At 39.5% G+C, this 20,351-nt stretch overlaps 2 protein-coding genes across 2 annotated transcripts in view; one reads left to right on the plus strand and one right to left on the minus strand.

The window, feature by feature from the left end:
- Window positions 1-4,611, plus strand: part of SERHL2 (serine hydrolase like 2) — a 53,789-nt gene extending 49,178 nt beyond the window's left edge. Inside the window, exons 12-13 of the mRNA XM_063426340.1 lie at window positions 1,410-1,503; window positions 4,380-4,611. Coding sequence (XP_063282410.1) covers window positions 1,410-1,503; window positions 4,380-4,499 — 214 coding nt within the window. The 3' untranslated portion in view covers window positions 4,500-4,611. The remainder of the gene's footprint in view (window positions 1-1,409; window positions 1,504-4,379) is intronic.
- A 1,054-nt stretch (window positions 4,612-5,665) lies between these two features.
- Window positions 5,666-18,493, minus strand: RRP7A (ribosomal RNA processing 7 homolog A). Its single transcript, XM_063426347.1, has 7 exons — window positions 18,422-18,493; window positions 15,924-16,066; window positions 12,172-12,294; window positions 11,441-11,564; window positions 9,457-9,554; window positions 8,652-8,850; window positions 5,666-5,952 (listed from the first exon to the last, which is right to left on the minus strand). Exons 1-7 carry the CDS (start codon window positions 18,480-18,482, stop codon window positions 5,867-5,869), a joined length of 834 nt encoding a protein of 277 aa, XP_063282417.1. The 5' UTR covers window positions 18,483-18,493; the 3' UTR covers window positions 5,666-5,866.
- Between the last annotated feature and the right edge of the window lie 1,858 nt (window positions 18,494-20,351).

Raw genomic sequence — 20,351 nt, forward strand, 5'->3', positions numbered from 1 at the left:
GACACACAATATTAGACAAGCTATTTTATTGTTCTGGCTGATCAGTTTATGTATTGCATTCAAAAGGGAGATTCATATAACCCCATAAAGATTCCCTGAGATGCTGATTGGCCGTGCAGCTTTTTGCCACACATGCACAATAGCCTTCTAATGCTTTCCTATGGGAAAGCATTGGATTGGCTGAGATCATCAAGTTTGATGATCTCAGCCAAGGTGAAGAACACCCTCATAGGACTTCAAAATCAACAAGATATTTTTTATTTTATTTTTTACAGCTGTGCCACAGCATACATTCACCATTTCAGTCCCATTACCAAACTTTGCTATATGTCAAGGTAGTTGGATTGAAACGTTGGTTACATGCAAATGCACGTCTCCTTAAAATAAATGTGCTCTTTTGTTCATGTTGAAGCCCTACAAGCGTGAGGACATCCAGTGTCAGTTCTGCACTTTTCAAAATAAACCTGTTTCTATCAAAACTGAAGTTTGTTTTTTTTTTGCAGCCCACATAAACTTAAACCTTGTTTATTTGGCCTGTGTTAGCCTTTGAGTTTGACGTGCTTGGTGTCCTGTAAGGCTTATTGTAGTGCTATTAAATTTGAATTGTTTCCAATACGTGCCAAGTAAAATCACTTATACAGAATTTATCTCAAGTATTATAAGTTTTACAGTGTGACTTCACTTAAACATAATATTTGATAATTTAATTTGTGGGGTTTAATAGTGTCTTTACCCAAGGAGAGATCTGACTGCCTCGGGTTAAGAAGAAATAATTTCCTAGTTTGTTGCAAAACTGGAAAGTGCTTCAAACTGGGTGTGGTTTTTTTTGTTTTTGCCGCCTTTTGGATTAACAGCAAAAATACATGTGAGGAGAGGCTGAACTTGATGGTCACGTCTCTTTCCAGCTATGTAACTCTATGTCTCTTTCCAACTATGTAACTTGACTGCTATTTACGTTATGTGTTTTTGGAGAGACTTCACTAAGTTACTTGCATATAATAGACTTAACACCGGATACACATTTGCATGTTTGTTTTTTCTTATATTTGGCTTTAGTATTTATTTTTTTGAATCAACACTTCATGCTCCCTGGTAGTCTAGGCAATGCTTCCAACCAAATATGACTAACCTATTCTAGTAAGGCTATGTCAGGAGATTCACTGGAAAAAAACTTATATGAATGCATTAGATACTCCTAGAAGTTATAATACATGTACTCTTTCATTTGAAATATACAATTAGTTTACTGAAATGGAGAAGTCTTTGATAGAAAACCAAAGAGACCACGGGTGACAATCTTATATCGTAATCGAAAATTAAATGCATAAATATTGTGAGCATGGGGTTAGGAGTATTTCATTGGAGTGGCACACATTCAGAATTGAATTATCTAAAATGTTATTTTACAGGGCGAAGAACGGACTGGATGAAGAACTTTCACGAGGAGTTTACTCCGAATATGGGCGGATTCTAATGAATGGATACCAAGAATGTCTAAAGGAGGTAGAATTGGCTAATGTGTTAACAATTACATTCGTATTCAAGTTGGGCCAGTTATAATTTTGGTATAAGGCACTGCGATAGCACTGCCATTGATCAGATATTAGTAATTTTGATTAACTAGTCTTCTAAGTTTACAGGTATGCGGTTTAATCTTGATTGTGTGAAGCATGTTCATTTTGTAAAAGCACACTCAAGGTGAAGCACAACCTGTCCCTTCCGCCCTCATTTAATTTAGATCTTATTGTAGATTAAATCGTGCAAAAAAAAAAAAAAAAAAAAAAAATGTTCAGAGATACATCTTTAGGTAAAATTTGTAAATATTTGTTGAAAACAAGTAACTGACTTTTTTTTTTCTTTTGAATGATTGTGGACCCTTTATGCAAATTATAACATATGGCAGTTACCTATAACTTTGTGTGTGTGTATATATTTTTTTGTGTTTGCTCCCCTACTGCTAGCCCTGACCATTGCTGTTCCTGCAGCATGATAGTGTTTTCAGTTGCAGGCTTTAAAAAACAGGGTCACGGCCCCCAGACCACTTCACTGAGCTGAAGTGGATTGGGTGCCTATAAAGGTCCTTCAATCCAAAGGCATCCCACTTTCAGTGGCCAATGCTTCACATGAGATCAACTGCACGGATGAACCTTACCAAATGCTTTGCTATAGAGACTCATTCCAATGCTTCTCTAAGGGGAGACTTTTTTTTTTTTTTTTCCATTCTTCACAAGGAAATGCCTCTAGTGCCTATCTAAAAGCCACCAGAGGGGCGGGGCCGAACCGCTGAGCTGAGCGGCAGCAACCCTTAGCAGCTCCTGCACACAGCGATTGAATAATCATCAAAACCCTACTGAAACGGCGACTAAAAGCCAGATAAGGGCCACCGGGTGCTGGGGGAAGTCGGGACAAACAATAAGATGCAACCCAAGCGACAATCAACCCGATCTACACCGCACACCCCGATGAGGCCTACTGACTTTATGGGCGCAGGAGAGGCGGCTGCTATCCTGCTGCCGACACCAGAGGACAACAAGTCTCGGAGCCACCGTTCCCCCCCCCTAGGACCGGCGGGGGATATCCCGGTCCAGCCTAGCAAGACCAACCGGCCACACAAGGCTCAAGCGACAGGGCCAGAAAGCCCAGCAATCGTGAGGGAGGCCTGCAAAATGGCGGTCGACCCGCGCTCCACTGCCATGTACTCGATCAGGAGGGAGACTGAGCTCCGATATGAACGCATGTTCCGGGCAGTCTGGGAAAAACTGGAGGCTCTCCTGTGGTCTCCGCAAGAGGATACCTCGCCTGGCGGAACGCTTTGGAGACCGACACATGTGAGCAAGGAGAAGAAGGGGAAAACCCCCACTCACAAAATGGACACTCGCAAAACAGGTACCCGAGTTCCTAGCATCAGGAGGCCGACCCCACACAAGACACGGGACCAAAAGGAAACCCCACTTATCTCACGGCTCACCCGCCCTCCAAGATCTCTCCAGGTACCAGTCGCCACATTGCCGCAACACCCGGCGAGGCAGCCCTATAAATGGCGCCGGAGACGCCGCCACCACTCACCCATAAAACGCATGCGTCCATACAGAAAGGCGGCTGTCACCCGACCGAAGCTACCGACACCCCGGTCCAGTATACAGCCACAGCTCCACGAGAGAACCCTGAAGAACCACCGTCCCTACCTACGCGGGTTTACACAAGCAGCGACAAAGATCCAACAAGGCCAGCCGGGAAGGCCCGACTATGATCGCGCTTATCGAGCCGATGCTGCTGGGAATGAACCCCCGCATAACACTATGACAGGCATGGACATTAGGACCTTAAACGCACTGGACTTGTGCTTTCCGGCACTGGGAGTGGGCTGATGACACACTCACCTACCAGGGAAGGCCCACCACCTACAAGTTGGGACTTACTCACCTACAGAACTTTCCCTTGTTCTTTAAGTTGCCCTCTTGATCGATATAGCTGAGCGCTGTATATACCTGTTTGTCCAACTTAAGTTAACAGTTAAAGCATGTATCTTCCCATGCAACTAGCTAGACGCAGCCATGTAAGAGATGTCTCTAGCATTGTAAAACTGCAATTTGATTCACACTTTTGCTGACCCCCTTTATGCTAACTTATGATGCTGCAATGTAACTTGCTACTAACAATGCGACTGTATAAGCGATCTAACTAAACTACTAAGCTCAAAAAAAGCGACTGTATAAGCGCCCTACCTAAACTACTAAGCTCAGACAAGCGACTGTATAAGCGCCCTAACTAAATTACTAATTTCAGATAAGCGACTGTATAAGCGCCCTAACTAAACTACTAATCTCAGATAAACAACTGTCTAAGCGCCCTAACTAAACTACTAATCTCAGAAAAGCGACTGTATAAGCGCCCTAACTAAACTACTAAGCTTAGAAAAGCGACTGTATAAGCGCCCTAACTAAACTACTGACAATTATAGTCCCCCAGCTTGCGCCTAGCTTGTATTAATATATATGCATATCTCTCATTTATTAACGATTTAGACATAAACCTGTTTGCTAATTTACCTTTTAAAAAAAATGTGCAATGTTAATCTCTACTGCCATATGTTATCTTATGTATATCACCGAGTTGCACCTGCTGTTGTGGCAGTGCTAAACCACGTGTTTCACCTTTGCACAAATAAAATAAAGAATTAAAAAAAAAAAAAAAAGCCACCAGAGGCACAGAAAAATATGTAAACATTGTAGTTTCTCACAAATAGCAATGAATACACTCGTCACACTGCAGAACGCATCTATGCACAAAAAACACTTTTTGGGATGTAAAATGCATAGGTTGATTTTTATAGGCTCTGTAAAAATTGTTAATCTATTTTGTTTTACATTTCTACCTAGCGCTTTCAACTATCTGTCGTGGATGGAAGCCACCATGTGCATATGAATGAACCAGAGAAAGTGGCCGAAATTATAAATCACCAGTTACTAAAAACATCACATCTCTACTCCAACCTCTAACCTGAATCAGACATATTTAAACATGTTTTTATCTTTAATTGCATTGTATCAAACTTTCCTAGTTTTTTTTTTTTTTTTGCACTTGTAAAATAAATTAAATATGGCAATCTTACTACACCATTCTTGTTCGGTATGGGTACATAACACACAATCAAAGAAATTGCACATAAAACATTAAAGGGACACTTTTAAGTGCCAGGAATATAAAGCTGTATTCCTGGCACTATCGCTCCCCCAGTAAATAAGGGGTTAAAAATCCTTTACTTACCTTATCCCAGAGCCGATGTACCTCGGCGCTGGGACAACGCTCCGCCGCCTGCGGTGAGCGCATTAGACCTCCCCAGAGAAAAGCATTGAATCAGTGCTTTCCTATGGGGCAAAAAAAATAAAATAGGACGCTGGGTGTCCTCATGCAGAGCTTGAGGCTGGCCAGCGTCTGATACCGGACCCTCAGATAAGGTCCGTTTCCATCCAGGAAGTCCTCTAATGGCTGTCTGGTAGACAGCCACCAGAGGCTGACTTAGTGCTGCAATGTAAACATAAGTGAAAAGGGGACACTGCACACAGACCACTTCAAGGAGCTGAAGTGGTCTGGGTGCCTACAGTGTCCCTTTAAACTGGGCGAAGCTAAGATTAGACCATTTAAATTCCAAATAATAATGAAACTGTACATGGGGATACAACTACATGAACTTTTAAATTGACTTCCATTGTTATAAAGTTTACTATTTACTTCATATTTCTTTCACACTTTAGTGGCTGCCTAATGATTCCTGTTGGGTTATTTGACCTACAATTTGATATCCACTTTGAATTCCAAACATATACATAAACCTGTAAAACTAGTTGGAACAGAGATTTATGAAACCAACCAAGATTTTTCTCCTCATTAACCACTTTCTTACAAATAGTGGTTCACAAACAAGTCAAACTGCAGTGGTCCAGGATTGGCAAATTACTCACTTGTATTCCAGTCGGGATGTCAATAAATCATGGACTATTGGTGGTCTGCAACCTGGTTTGAAATGAAGTGAATCTTCAGCAGTTAATGTTTAACAGGCTAAACTTAGAGCCTATATCTATGATTTGAGTGTACCTCGGTGTAAAAAGCAACCGATATTTAGGCATTACTGATCATTTAAATACTTGCTGGACTAAAACACATATTGTAAATAAAAAAAATAATGCATTTATTACCAATTATTTGAAAGATGCCAGTGGTAAACAGTCTTCACCATTTCAGTTGGGTATAAACGGATACAAGTCACCAGATAGAGATAATGGCTATATTTTATGTACAGGTGAAGTAGGACTGCAACATGCTACTTTAACGTAAACTGTAGGAATGTCATCAACTGGTTGTAAGGTCAGTAAGGTCGAAATTTTCTCTGTGCACGCATCAGTGCAATCTTCTGTTTATCCTCCTCAAATTTCTTACGGAGCTCAGCAAGGTCTAAAAGCAAAACGTGAGATTATAAAATCTAATTATTTAGTTAATTCTAAAGCAGTATACATTACTAGTTTGAGATATCAGAGCGCTAAGAGACAACTAGGTTTTAAATAGGAAAAAAGAGCCTAGTGTCTCTCATAAGAATAATAATCAAAATTGAAAGGCTTTGATGATAATTCAGCTACACAATTGGATGGACACCCTTCACCACATCTCAGATCAAATTTCAAGCAGTGGAGCGATGTTTAGGTGAAAACCCCCATACCACATGCACAGAAAAAAATTCAAATAGCAATTATACTCCCGATGGATAAGTGCATATAGATCTATAGCACTATTGCTATTTCCCAATTTTATTTTACATGTACTATACGACCCTGATTAAGCACTACATAACAGATCTATTGATTTCTTAAAATGAGTTTTTAAATTGGGCATTGCAGCATGCAAGCAACCTATAGCTTTGTATCCTAAAGAGACACTCCACTGCCCAAATACAAAATACACAATTATTGTTTAGTACATATACCTCAAATTATTATTATTATTTTTTTTATTGGTGTTATATCTTAAAACAGCTTGCAAAAACTACAGATCGGTTGCTACCTTTGCAAACCATCCCCTTCCAACCCCGCCCAGACTTTGACTGTACAGTCACAGACTTCCCAATGCAGCTCAATGAGAAGTCTTTGCATGGCAGGTGCTCGGGGCAATTGCTGCCTCTTGAGTTCAGTGCAAATAAGCTATTCAAACCAGGAAATAACAGGACATGCCTGCTTGAAAAGCCCAGTGGGTGTAACCAGTATAATTTATAAAAGTGTTCATTTCTATTGATATCGGCACTATTTCCAAAATGGAAAAAAAGGACACTCTTCGAACATAAAGCTTTTCAGCTTTAAAGAGACACTCCAGGCACCCAGACCACTTTTGCCCATTGGAGAGATCTGGGTGCCAACTCCCACCACCCTTAACTCTGCAAGTGTAATTATTGCAGTTTTTATAAACTGCAATAATTACCTTGCAGGGTTAAAACGATGCTGGACGTCCTCACACTATGAATGAGGACATCCAGCATTGCCGGAATCCCCATAGGAAAGCACTGAATAATGCGCATTAGGTCTCCCCTGCCGGGAGGAGAGTAGGCAGAGCCTGACCCAGCACCGAAGGACCCAGCACCTGACCCAGCAACATGGGATGGTGGGGGACACTGCAGGGTCCTGCACTGCCAGGAAAACTAATATGTTTTCCTGGTACTGGGGAGAGTACCTTTAAGCTAAGGTGTTTTAGGGAGTCAAGAGTGTCCCTTTAATCTTTCACACATACATGTCTGGCAAAAGTATACTTGTAATTATTCTATGCGATGGTCTCACCATGGTATTGACAATAATGCAATCATGTATGTCTGTTTTTGATACCTCTATATGCACAATAAAAACAAACAAAATAACAATAGGTAACAACCAGGTAAGAGGGCAAAATGTTGCTAAATGGTTTTCCCCATTACAGAGGAACTGCCCCGGGTGCTCCGAGCACCAAACATTATAGCCACAACAGGTTCTGATGTGTGGAGTAATCGTTTAAATTACACCAACAGTCCAGATTTTGGAAGTATCCCCAAGAAACAGAATTGGGAAATATGTAAAATCCTGGACTGTTTGTATTCCTTGAGGACTGGGCAGGGAGCAGTCCTTGCCACCACTCTAAAACATTATTTGAATCCACTTTCAGCATATTTCTTCATCTCCTCCAAACATTTGCCCTCTCTACTATTTAACTTGCTTTCCACACCTTAGCTTCTTATTTGATTTTATACCCCCTAAGCAATCTATGGATTCATATAGTCTGCAAACTCCCTGCTAAGTATACAAAGGATGCAAGACCACTCTCCTAGTTTGCTGGCAAATATCACAGAAAAGCTTTTGCCCAAAGTAACCACCTTTTAGCACTGCACTGGTAAAACCACTCCATAGCAGCACAGGACACACACAAAAAAGTAGGAAAAAAGAACAGTTGAGGAAAAACACTAGCATATATAGAAAAGAAAGGGTGATGTTCCATGGCCAGTCACTACAGGAAAAAATTGGCAAGGGTAAAAATGATTATCATAGTTATGTAGAGACCGGCTACAATGGGATCCTTGGATATGATTACCCAGGCTAATAAAGGAGTGACAAAGGTGCAAGTGACTGTATGAGAAAAATGGCTGAAAAAAATGTCCTGCCAAAAAAAGGAAACATACATTTATATCTAACGAACATGAAAATCTGTGTAGGAGTGATTAAGTGGATCTTTGCAAAGCATTGCAGGATTAATAGAATCCACTGGTGAGGATGGTCCACTAGTACTGGCGAGAACAGCAGAAGAATCCTGATCAAAGTTCAAGTCAAATAAATGGACACACAAAAATCAATTTTACACATGGACTCAGTAGCTTCAATACAGTACAAGAGAGTCCTAGCCACACCAAGAAAATATTTTTACACTAAAATGATATATTCACTTGGAGCTTTAATTTAATTTAACTAAACCCATGGAAATTCTAAAAAAAAAAAAATAATAATTATTTCCCCTCCTCCCCTTTCTGAATAATACTTTATCATTTCAGAAGTATGTTTTTAGAGGGCACCTCACATTTAAACTATTAAGATATGTACTTTACAGAATGGTTCTAAATTATGTTACATTCACTAATTGACACTCACGCTCTCTTTTGCCGTCACGGTGTTGCCAAGAATAGAAGTTCAACAGCTCTTTCTGCGCCCGTTTTTTCTTCTCCATCTCCATTACCCGAAGATTTACTGCCTCTGTCCGTGCCAACCCAGGGCGACGGCCTTTTCTTGTCACTTTCACCCATCCATCCTCATCTGGAACACCCTCTTCTTCCTCTGCTTTTTTTTCTTCCTGTGCAATAAATACAATTCAAACCTGTGCTATTTGTCTAGCCACATATTCCGGTATGTCAATGAACTAAAGTGTTAGTATAAGTACCAAAACAACTTCAGCCTGATGCAGTAATATTTATTTGCTGAATGAAAAGAATGAATAAGGTAGGTTTTTCAATTCAGCCACCAGTCGGAATAAAAAGGAAAAAAACAGTTTTTGGGTTGTCCACTCTGACTTGCAACAAAAATAAGAAAATATAAAAATTCTGAGAACAGGCAAGAGGTTAGAAAAATGCAGTAGCTTGTCCTTCAGTTAATCCCCGCTTAGGTTTTACAAGTGTTTTGTTCACTTGTGCCATGACAGAGAGAACCTATACCATTTGCATCTCAGACTGGTCCCACCCATAAGGGCAGTCCACATCTGAAATGCTGGCAAGTTGTCTCTGTACGAGAGAAACAGCTGCCCTGGACAATTGTTTTGCCTTCGCTGGGCCTCATCAGCAAGGTGTAGCTGATACCCTCTAGGCACAGTAAGCAAAGGGTCCATGCCTGGATTACCCTTTTGGCATAGGGAGAGCCTAAGAAAATGCATTGCAATAAAAACTATAAAAAATATGAGACTTACCTCTTCCATCCTCTTATCATATTCCTTCATAAAGTCATCTATTTCAGTTTGCAGATCAGTAATATCAGTAAGTGATGCTTCATAATCCTCTATCCACTCTGGGAAAAAAAAAAAAAAAACATTGTAGTGAAACGTGAATAAGATGAGTTCATTAAAGTTATTGAAAATGCTTTCAATGACAACCTGGTGCAATATTAACTGAACAAAAAGTACAATTGCAGATGAAAGGAAATCTATTTACTCTCACCCTACAAAAACAAAAAATAAATAAAAATCCAAAAACTATTTGTGAATATTAGGAGACCGTAAAACCTCAGTATAAGTACTCCAAAAAGAAGTATATCAAACTATTAAACATTTAAAAGTTATTAACCCAAAATACAATACAGATGTCAAATTTGAATGAACAAGAGAAAAGAAATCATATGGGGAAAAGTGTCAGCTTTAAAAATGCTTAAAACATACATGTTATTGTGAATAAAAAAAAATGTTTTTTAAAATGACAAATTTGTAAAAAGAAATTGTGTATACTTGCGCCAGTTGTAAAGGGGTTTTACTTGTGGTTCTCTCGTTCTCCATCACATATATTCCTATAGCAAGTGTATCTTGCACTTTATGGGGGACATATGTCACCTTGTTCTGATTGTGATGTTTGGGAGAATGTTACAGTTTGATATAGTGACACAGGTTTTGATTTTTTTCTGGTTCAGAGTAAAACAAATACATACTTTAATGTCTCATTATTCCTAATCATCAATTAGAATCCCTTCACTTGAGAAAATTCCAAAGGAAAGACTTCAGCACCCTTCACTTTAGACTGTGACCACAACAAGGAAATCCTCCAGGGCACAAAGTCAGAGTAAACATTAAAGGGTTTCTGTGAACCACTTTTTTTTTTTTTCTTCATAAGGCCGTTTTGGGACCTATTATGTATATCCACCCCTAACAAACCCTATAAAAGAGCAATACACTTGTTTGGAATCTAGTGGTAGACGATGCTGCCTTAGCTGGATTCTACGCTTCTGTCCAATGTCACCAGTGCCCTCTCGTGATCCAATCAAATGCTTCTCATAAAGAAGTATTAGATTGAACCATTCATGAGCTCAGAGCGAGCCAAGATAAGGGAGGGAGGGTAAATTTAGCAGACTATAAGCAACAAAACCACTTCACCTCAATGACCTCTGACAACCACTAGACGTGCTTCCTCCAAAAACACAGAGTAAAACTTGTGTATTTTAATCAGATATCTATTCCTAATGCCATAGAGTTTATTTAAATAAAAGAAGGGGGGAGAGATATGCACTACCTCTTGCCTATTACATCTGTTGCCTGCACGCTGTGTGCACAAACGAAAAACACATTTTTTTTGCACAGAATTGATATTAGGCACCCAGGCTACCAGGGATGCAACTGGACCACGGCACAGACGTTCAAGCATCTCTGTATATCTTCTGCTTGAAACGCTTTACACACAAACTCCGACCACTTATAAAAGCATAGCTGGTCAAGGTAGGTTGAAGTAAACCCTTTAATATACTTTAGCATTGATGTTAATTACCTACTCCGCAATAAAAATCCCTATCAGTATGGCATGAAGTTAAATAAAAGGTCCCAGGATGGTGAAGCCATCTAGTTGTTTTGATATAAAATTATTTTTCAAAAATGAGACAAAAAACAAAACATGAAGCGTTTTTGGTGTTTAACGCTGTATTGAAAAAAAATAAATTGAAGACAGCCCGCAAATCCAAAGTCACTGCTAAGTGAATAACCCATATTATTTATCTTAAAAGATGACTTTGAAATAATTTTTTAAAAGGTCATTCCTCTTCCAGTGATAGCATTCAGCAGTTATACAGGCTGTTGCTACTCCCACATTTTTCAGAAGCACTGGGCAATAATCCACAAGTACAACAGTATTCTACTTCCTAATGCTTATCTTGTTGTATCCAAGTCATTCTTTGGAGAAAAGCACGATTATACTCACTATGTATTCCAGTTTTTACAGTGCGAAGGTTTCCTGACAGTACGTATGGCTTTTTAAAGTTCAGCAATTTCAACTCTCGAAGTCCAATCTGATTTTTATACACAACATAAGCAACTTTAAAGCCCTAAATTTAAAAAAAGGAAAAGATTTTAATACAAGAAATACACACACACAGTGAATTGTGTATTATGTGAAAATAATGCCATAGAAGGGTTATAAATAATATACCACAATACTCCAGAAGCATTTCTGAATACACTTAACAATTTTTTCATATTATATTATTATTGGGGAAAGGGGAGTGCTAAGGTTCAGGAGCAGCTGGGGAAACATTATGCAAGTGAAAGAAGTAAAAAGTAATAAGCGTGTGATAAATGAGTAAGTAGTGAGTGACAAAAACAAAAGTTTAGTAATCCTGACAAGGAAGGATTTGCACGCCAAGGTTGATATTCTTAAGAAAATGCGAAGCTTGGAGAATATGGATCATCACATAAGGAACTGATATTATGCAAGTGAGGCAGCTGGATGAGAGGAACACAAATAAGACATTTTAGCAGTTGAGACAGGAGAAAATATGGACATGTGTTTGAGGTGTAGTTGGGGAGGAAAGGAAGAGGGAAATTGTTTATTTCAGGCAGAAGAGCAGGATTAGTTGAAAGATCAATTATAAAGCACAAAAAAAAAAAATAAGAAAAAAAGGAGGGATAAAGAAAACCAACTTTCATTGTTACCTTTGGAATTTTACGATCAAAATATCTAGACTGCGTATGTTTCTTCTCGGAAGGTCCTGGGTTTTCCTGAAGTTCTACAGAATTCACAGCACCACAGGAACTGAAGATCTGTGCTAAACATTTCTAAAAGGATGCAGATTGTAATATTGTATGAATAATGTCACACTGCAGAGGTTTAACCTATAATGCCATCCCCCAAAATGCAGAAACACATATCGTATAATAGTCAATAAGCATCAGTTGCTTGAAAAGAGCTGCAAGTACTTTTAAAATTAATGGGAAACCGTCAAGCCTCAACTAACAACTAATGCTCACTAGCTTAAGCAGAAGATTTTATCTATACATTGTGCTAGCAAATGTATAAATTAGGAGAAAACCCTATTTAAAAATTGATTTTTCTCCCAGCTGCTTGGCGTGCCAAGGCATTGATTGACAAGGAAGAACAGAAAAATCGCCCACAGAGGTTGCATGTGCTGTGGATGCGATGGAATCTCCTTAGCTGATTCTAGTGCTGGCTATGGAATATAGGAATGGAGTGACATGATGTTCGTTAGTTCCAACGCTGCAATGCTGGAAAAAAAGCCCACTTATTGGAATCACAGACAAGATTCGCCCTGCTTGGGGCTGCGCACCAAGCAGGGCAGATCAAAGAAGTCAACGAGCGGAGCGCATGCAAAGCTGCGGATGGCTAGGTGGTGGGTGTTACTTGGAGAGTAACAACCATGAAGCTACACTGGAACAGAGGAAAAGTGAGCTCATTTTTATCTGTTACACTGAATATAACATGCATATTTGTGATATATGGTGTATGCATTGTATATAGGAGCAATTGCAAGTAAAGATTTACTTTAACCCCTTAAGGACACATGACATGTGTGACATGTCATGATTCCATTTTATTCCAGAAGTTTGGTCCTTAAGGGGTTAAAGGAATACTCCCAACACCATAACCACTAAAAAGCTTATGATGCCAAAAAATCCTAAAGTAACTAAACAAAAAATTATAAAATTCCACATACAGATGGCATCAATGCTTGCTTCCATTTTTTCTCTTATGCCGACAACCAAAAGACCCCGAATTATCACAGAACTGGCACTATTCAACCTCACACATAACTATTTCAGTTTTAACAATGAGGTTTACCTACAAACCATGGGCACTGCTATGGGCACTAAGATGGCACCCCAATTTGCTAATCTGTTTATGGCAGATCATGAACAGCGATTCCTAGAAATATAACACACCAAACCATACAAATATTATCGCTATATCGATGATATCTTCATAATTTGGACAGAAAGCAAAGAAAAACTGATACAGTTCCATGACTCTTTTAACACATTCCATCCATCAAACTAAAAATGGAATATTCCACTAGATATGTGAATTTTCTGGACACCACTGCGACATGTAACAATCCACACCTCGGTTTACAGAAAACCCACAGACAGGTGCAGTTACCTTCACAGCTCCAGCTTCCACCCCTCCCATACTAAACAGGGCATCATCTACAGCCAAGCCACTAGGTACCATCACATATGCTCTGATCCTAATGACAATAATTCCCATCTAAATGTACTCTCCCAATCTATGAGACAGAAAGGCTACAAACCAAAGACTATTACCAAACAAATCAACTCTTCTGTAAAAACTCCACATACAGAGAGAAAAAAATATATCTACTCGAGTGCCACTTGTGGTCACCTACAACCCAGCTCGAGGAAATACGGAAAATCATCAAAGACCTACAACCAATGTTAACAGAAGACGAGACTCTGAAAAACATTTTCTCTGAAACACCCATTTTGGCCTTCAGACAACCACCAAACCTCCAACAAAAATTAATCAACAGGAAGCTGCCCACTGATGGTAAGAATAAAGAAAACGGGACCAGTCAATGCAAAAAACCTCGCTGCAAACTGGGTCGGCACATATGCACAGACAACACAGCCACACATAACAATAAAACCTACAGCATTAAAGGATCATACTCCTGCACATCCAGCAATGTGGTATACATGATTCAATGCACCAAATGCCACCTAGGATGCTACATTGGGGAAACCTCCCAGCAATTAAATGGCAGAATGAATATGCAGACACTCCATTAAACACCGCAAAGAAGGATCCTTCTTTACTCCAGTGGGACACCACTTTACCCAGCCTGGCCACTCAATGTAGGACCTAAAAATCAAAGTACTGAAGTGGGGTTTTAAAAATACCCAAGAAAGAAAAACTTTTGAAACCAGAATGATCAAATTGTTTAACAGCAAGAATAGATGACTAAATATTGATTTGGGTTTCCTGTCCCACTACCAACACTTTACATGAACACTCCCTTTACATGAACACATTATCTTACTGTTCTGTCATATGTATCAACACTTCAAAACGCATTCCTATATGTTTATTCTATCAATATAGAAGTACAATGCGTAGACCTATGCTTTGCCATACTTGTATGCATGTATGCTTATATATGTGACTGTGCATTTATATTTGAGTATGAGTTAATGTGCATATATGTATAGGTGTTTACGTGTATGTATATGTTCATGTGTTTATGCGTTTGCATATACATAGATTTGTGTGTGTTTATGTATAAAGTGTACCATCCTCTGCACTGTCTGCTTGTTTATTTGTTTTTTCTCCCTCTCCCCTCACTCTGATCTTCAGAAAGATATTTATGACCCTCAGCAAGAATGTTGTCTTTTTTTTTATCAAACCTGTGTCTTATCTGCACTCATCTTATCTGCATGTGCTGTGTCTTATCTGCATGTCGCTTTAACCCCAGTATCACAACTCAACTTTGAATTCTATGTGTCTTCTTGCTCAGAAATGCTCCAGACTTGAGAAAGGGAGGTTCTCCAGAAAGCTTGTCATTAAAAATTCTGTTAGTCCAATAAAAAATGTATTACAAGATACTAAACAGCGTGCAAGGGCTGAGCAGGAAGATGATCAGCGCAGCCCCACTGGACCCCCAGCATCCACTCCAGCTTTCCCAAAAGTTAGGGAGGCTGGGTGGACACATTTAAATAAAACAAATACTTTGTAAGTGTATGTGAAAATGTGTATCAGTGAGTGTGTGTCTGTTTAGGTAACCTGTCCCCCTCCAATCACATGGGAAAGGTGTTTTCACTCTGCTTTTTTCCCCCACGCCGCGCTGGTCTCGCACCATCTCCACGGCTGAGTTCATCAATGTTGATGATCTCAGCCACTCCAATGCTTCCACCTTATAGGAAAGCACTGGGAGATTATTGTGCAAGCGTTGCAAAATGCCACGCTGCGCAAATAAACATCTCCTCATAGTGATGCATTGAATCAATTGCATCCCTATAGGATGCATTAAGCGCCTCCATGCAGAGTGTAAAGACATTGAACGTATATTCTGCACATTATGCAGCACTGACCCAGGAAGCATCTCTAGAGGCTGTCTGAGTGACTGCCACGAGAGGTGCTATTAGGCAGCAATGTAATCATGGCCTTTTGTCTAAAAAGACAGTGTTTACATTGAAAAGCCTGCACAGACAGGCTTTAGACCTCAGAACAACCAAATTAAGCTGTAGTGATTCTCGTGACTATAGTGTCCCTTTAAGAATTATATTTTTGACATTGAAAAACATAGCTCCTAACATTTTTAGCTCCCAGATACCAAGAACATTTGTCAAGTCCTGCTTTAAGAGCATTAAAAAGATGCATGTAGTACAACAGCTTCTGATCAAGCAAAGAAAATATAGCCTTTAGCTCTTACCTCTGTGCAATATGGTGGGACATTAATAACAAACAGGGTCCGGTTCAAAGGGTGAGTTTTGTCCAATTGGTCTCTCACTTTATGCTCCTTAGCATACAAGCAATGATATGCACGTCTCTCCTCTGAAAATTTTACTGGAATGGCTAGCAAAAAAAACAAAGAATGTATTTAAATTTTTAAGATATTACTTTACTACTTTAAAAAAATAGGAAAATTACTTATGGATAATAAAACGGTAGGTGGTGACGCCTTCGGTTGTACTTATTTCACCCAAAGCACAAGACATATGTGAGACAAATCAAAGATAACTGTCTGCTGTATGTACTCTGGTCTTATGGGCTCTTTGATAGACCCATTTATATATGCATGAAAGTAAATTTGTGACAACAGTTCCAGGCAGGTGAAGCCACCGGAAGTTGAAAAAGCATGGTGGTTTAAAAATTAATAGCACCAATGAGAGAGAACTTAAAGAGTTACTGCAATCACCATGACCACGTCAGTGATTTGAAGTGGTCATGGTGCCTAGAGTCTATATGTGCAGTCCAACCTCCAACACCTCTCGTGAGGGAGAATAAGATCAGTCAACGAAGATTAGGCTAAGGGGGGAACTTGGCTTCGGCAGTGGAAAAAAAGTAAGTTTGGGCTTTTTTAAAAATATTTTTTGCATGAAGGGAGGGAAGGTCTTAATTAGGGATCGACCGATTATCGATTATACCGATATTAGGTATTTTCGGCAATATCGGTATCGGCCAATATAGATACCGATATTGCCGATAATACATACCATAACCGCCGGGCTCATTACAAGCCTGGCGGTCCTGAAGGGACCGGCAGCAAGTTGTTACTTACCTTTCCAGCAGCTCCTGCAGCTCCCTGTGTAAACCATGGCAACGCTCCGCACGGCACGCAGACCGCAAAATTTACACTGGGGACCTGAAGGAGCTGCTGGAAAAGTAAGTAACAGCTTGCTGCCGGTCCCCCCATACCACTGGACCACCAGGGAATGCCATAGCCCCCTCTCTAGCCAGGTAACAAGCAGGGAGGGGGGACTAAAAATTTAAATAAAACCTATAAATATAAAAAATGTAAATGAAACCTATAAATATTAAACATTTAAATAAAGAAAAATGCCTTTCTCCCCACCCATTTTACACAAAACACATCCCTTCAGCAACACATACACACTCTGCATTATATACACACACTACACACTGTTTATAATGCTGAGTGTGTAGTGTGTATATAATGTAGTGTGTGTGTATATAATGCAGTGTGTAGTGTGAGCATTATATACACACACACTACACACTGTATTCATTATATACACACACACTCTGCATTCATTACATACACACACTATACAAACACTGCATTCACTTTACGTACACTACACACACACTGCATTCACTTTACGTACACTACACACACTGCATTCACTTTATGTACACTACACACACTGCATTCACTTTATGTACACTACACACACACTGCATTCACTTTATGTACACTACACACACACACACTGCATTCACTTTATGTACACTACACACACACACTGCATTCACTTTATGTACACTACACACACACACACTGCATTCACTTTATGTACACTACACACACACACACTGCATTCACTTTATGTACACTACACACACACACTGCATTCACTTTATGTACACTACACACACACACACACACACACACTGCATTCACTTTATGTACACTACACACACACACTGCATTCACTTTATGTACACTACACACACACACACACTGCATTCACTTTATGTACACTACACACACTGCATTCACTTTATGTACACTACACACACACACACACTGCATTCACTTTATGTACACTACACACACACACTGCATTCACTTTATGTACACTACACACACTGCATTCACTTTATGTACACTACACACACACCACATTCACTATACACACTACACAAACACACTGCATTCATTATATACACACTACACAAATATTAGTTTTTTGATCTACATTTTGCAAATTGGTTTTGAAATTCACTGTTTAGTAAATAATCCCCTTGCATGTTTATGTAACATTGGGGACATACACCAATGACTGGGTTCTCAAAAAACAAACAAAAACATAAATAAATAATGATAGAATCCACTTAATCAAATACCTGTTGCAGTGTGGGGTTTGTTGTAGTAAATACACAAACAGACGATTATTTTTATAAGTCCCGTTGGCATGTACACTAATAAAATATAATTACTTATTTCATCGTTAACACTATATGATTACCACCGTTGTGTTTACAGAGTAATGCCATCGATTGCCTGTTTGTGCTAAATAAACACTTATTTATAAATAACAGGGCTTTTACAGCATAAACTGCATCACTGCTTCTGAATGCATACGAATTTCTTTACTACGTGATATCGTCGTTAAATTCCTTACCGGTATATATTATACTATTATTATAATTATTATTACAGCCTCAGAATAATGAGATTATTACCTATGTAGCCAGCTGGAGCAGCAAACGTGGTCTCCTTTATGGACGCCGCCATCTTGCTCATGACGTTTTCAGATTGGAGGAAACCAGTAACCAGCAGGAGGCACACAGGAAGTCACACACTAGACATCCCACGACTGAAACGTGTAAACATTAACGTGGGGTGGAAGTGCACCGTTGTGTTATCGTTTACCAATTCTATTACTGTATAATTATAATACTGTAAGATCTTATACACAGTAATTTATAGAGACAGATAAACTGCACCACTCACTTCCAAACCCTTTTAAATGACAATAATAAAAAAAAAAAAAAATGCTTTATTTTTCATTGACAGTGGTTTATTGAAATGCTTAGAGGGGCAATCCATGTAAAAAAAAATAACAACCATTTAACCCCTAAATATATATTACTAGCTTACAATAGGTGCTGATACCGTTTATGTTGTATACATTGTACACAGTCAGTATGCCCCAGAGGTGAAATAGTCAAAGTTGTTTTTTTAAATCGTGGGCAATATTGGCTGTACTAATGCCTTTTAGCAGATAGCTTTGCATGCAACGTGAGATTAAACAATAAAGGAAATAATTCTCCCCCTTTTGCTCGTCTCCCTCTCAACCGCACCTGGACAGTAGGTGTCTTGTCTTTACCTCTTTTGTATTGCTTATTTAATTCTCTCTCTCTTCGACCCTCTTCAATCAGGCTTCCGCCCCCTCCACTCTAATAAGACTGCTTTGACTAAAGTTACAAATTACCTAATCACAGCTAAATCAAAAGGCCCCTACTCCATACCAATTCTTCTTCACCTCTTTGCTGCCTTTGACACTGTTGATCTTGTCCTCCATCTTCAAACCCTTCAATCCCTCGGTCTATGTGACACTGTCCTCTCGTGGTACTCCTCCTCTCACTCCCAACGTTTGTTCAGTGTCTCCTTTTCGTCCTGTCTCGGTTGGAATGCCTCAAAGATCGGTTATTGGTCCCCTTCTGTTCCCTCTTTATACTGCCCTGCCTGGCAAACTCATTTATGCCTTTGGATTCTGCTACCACCTGTACGCTGATGACACCCAGATATATCTCTCCTCCACTAATCTCTCCCCTGCTGTCCTACAGCATGTCACCACTTGCCTTTCTTCAATCTCTGACTTGATGTTCTCCGCTTTCTGAAACTCAATCTCTCTAAAACTAAGCTTCTTCTTTTTCCTCATAATACTGATCCTCCTCTTTTGCTTTCCCTGCATTGTAATGGTACCTGCATCAGTATGTCCTTACAAGCTCGCTGTCTTGGTGTTATCATTGATCCTGGCCTCACTTTGCACTATCATATTCAGTATGGTGCTAAAACCTGTTGATCCCACTTTAAAAGCCCACACCTGCCCCTTTCTTACACAAGATACTGCTCTGGAAATCTCTCACATGGATTACTGTAATTCTCTCCTAGTTGGTCTCCCCAGAAGCCAAACTGCCCCACTACAATCTGTGATGAATAAAAAGATATATATAGGGCTGCGCCAAGTGGAGAAAGATAGTCCAGTAAAATTATCACTAGGATACCAATGGATAGTCAGGAATGCTTGATAGGGTTCCTTGGTAGAGGTAGGTGCGTCTGGTGTTGACCGTTCAGTATATGAAAATAAAAGAGAGGTAGAGGCGACCAATGGTGCAGTATGTCTAAAATTCAAGGTGCAGTAGATAACAAAAGTAGAGAACTCACATTCAGGAGAGCTATGGCCAGCTCTGGTGTGGATAGCGTACAGCAGTATAATCCCCGCTTATGGGATATGTAGCGGAAGTACGTCTGTCAACACCGTCTGGTAATCCAAAGCTCCAAGAGAGAAAGGCAAAAAGCAACAATAGTGCTCTCAATTGTGATGGAAATAAGAGAGTAAAATAGAAGATAAAATAATACTCACAAAGATAGAGCAGAGGTACTGCT

The sequence above is a fragment of the Pelobates fuscus genome, chromosome 7 (assembly GCF_036172605.1).
Source record: "Pelobates fuscus isolate aPelFus1 chromosome 7, aPelFus1.pri, whole genome shotgun sequence".
Lineage (NCBI taxonomy): Eukaryota > Metazoa > Chordata > Amphibia > Anura > Pelobatidae > Pelobates > Pelobates fuscus.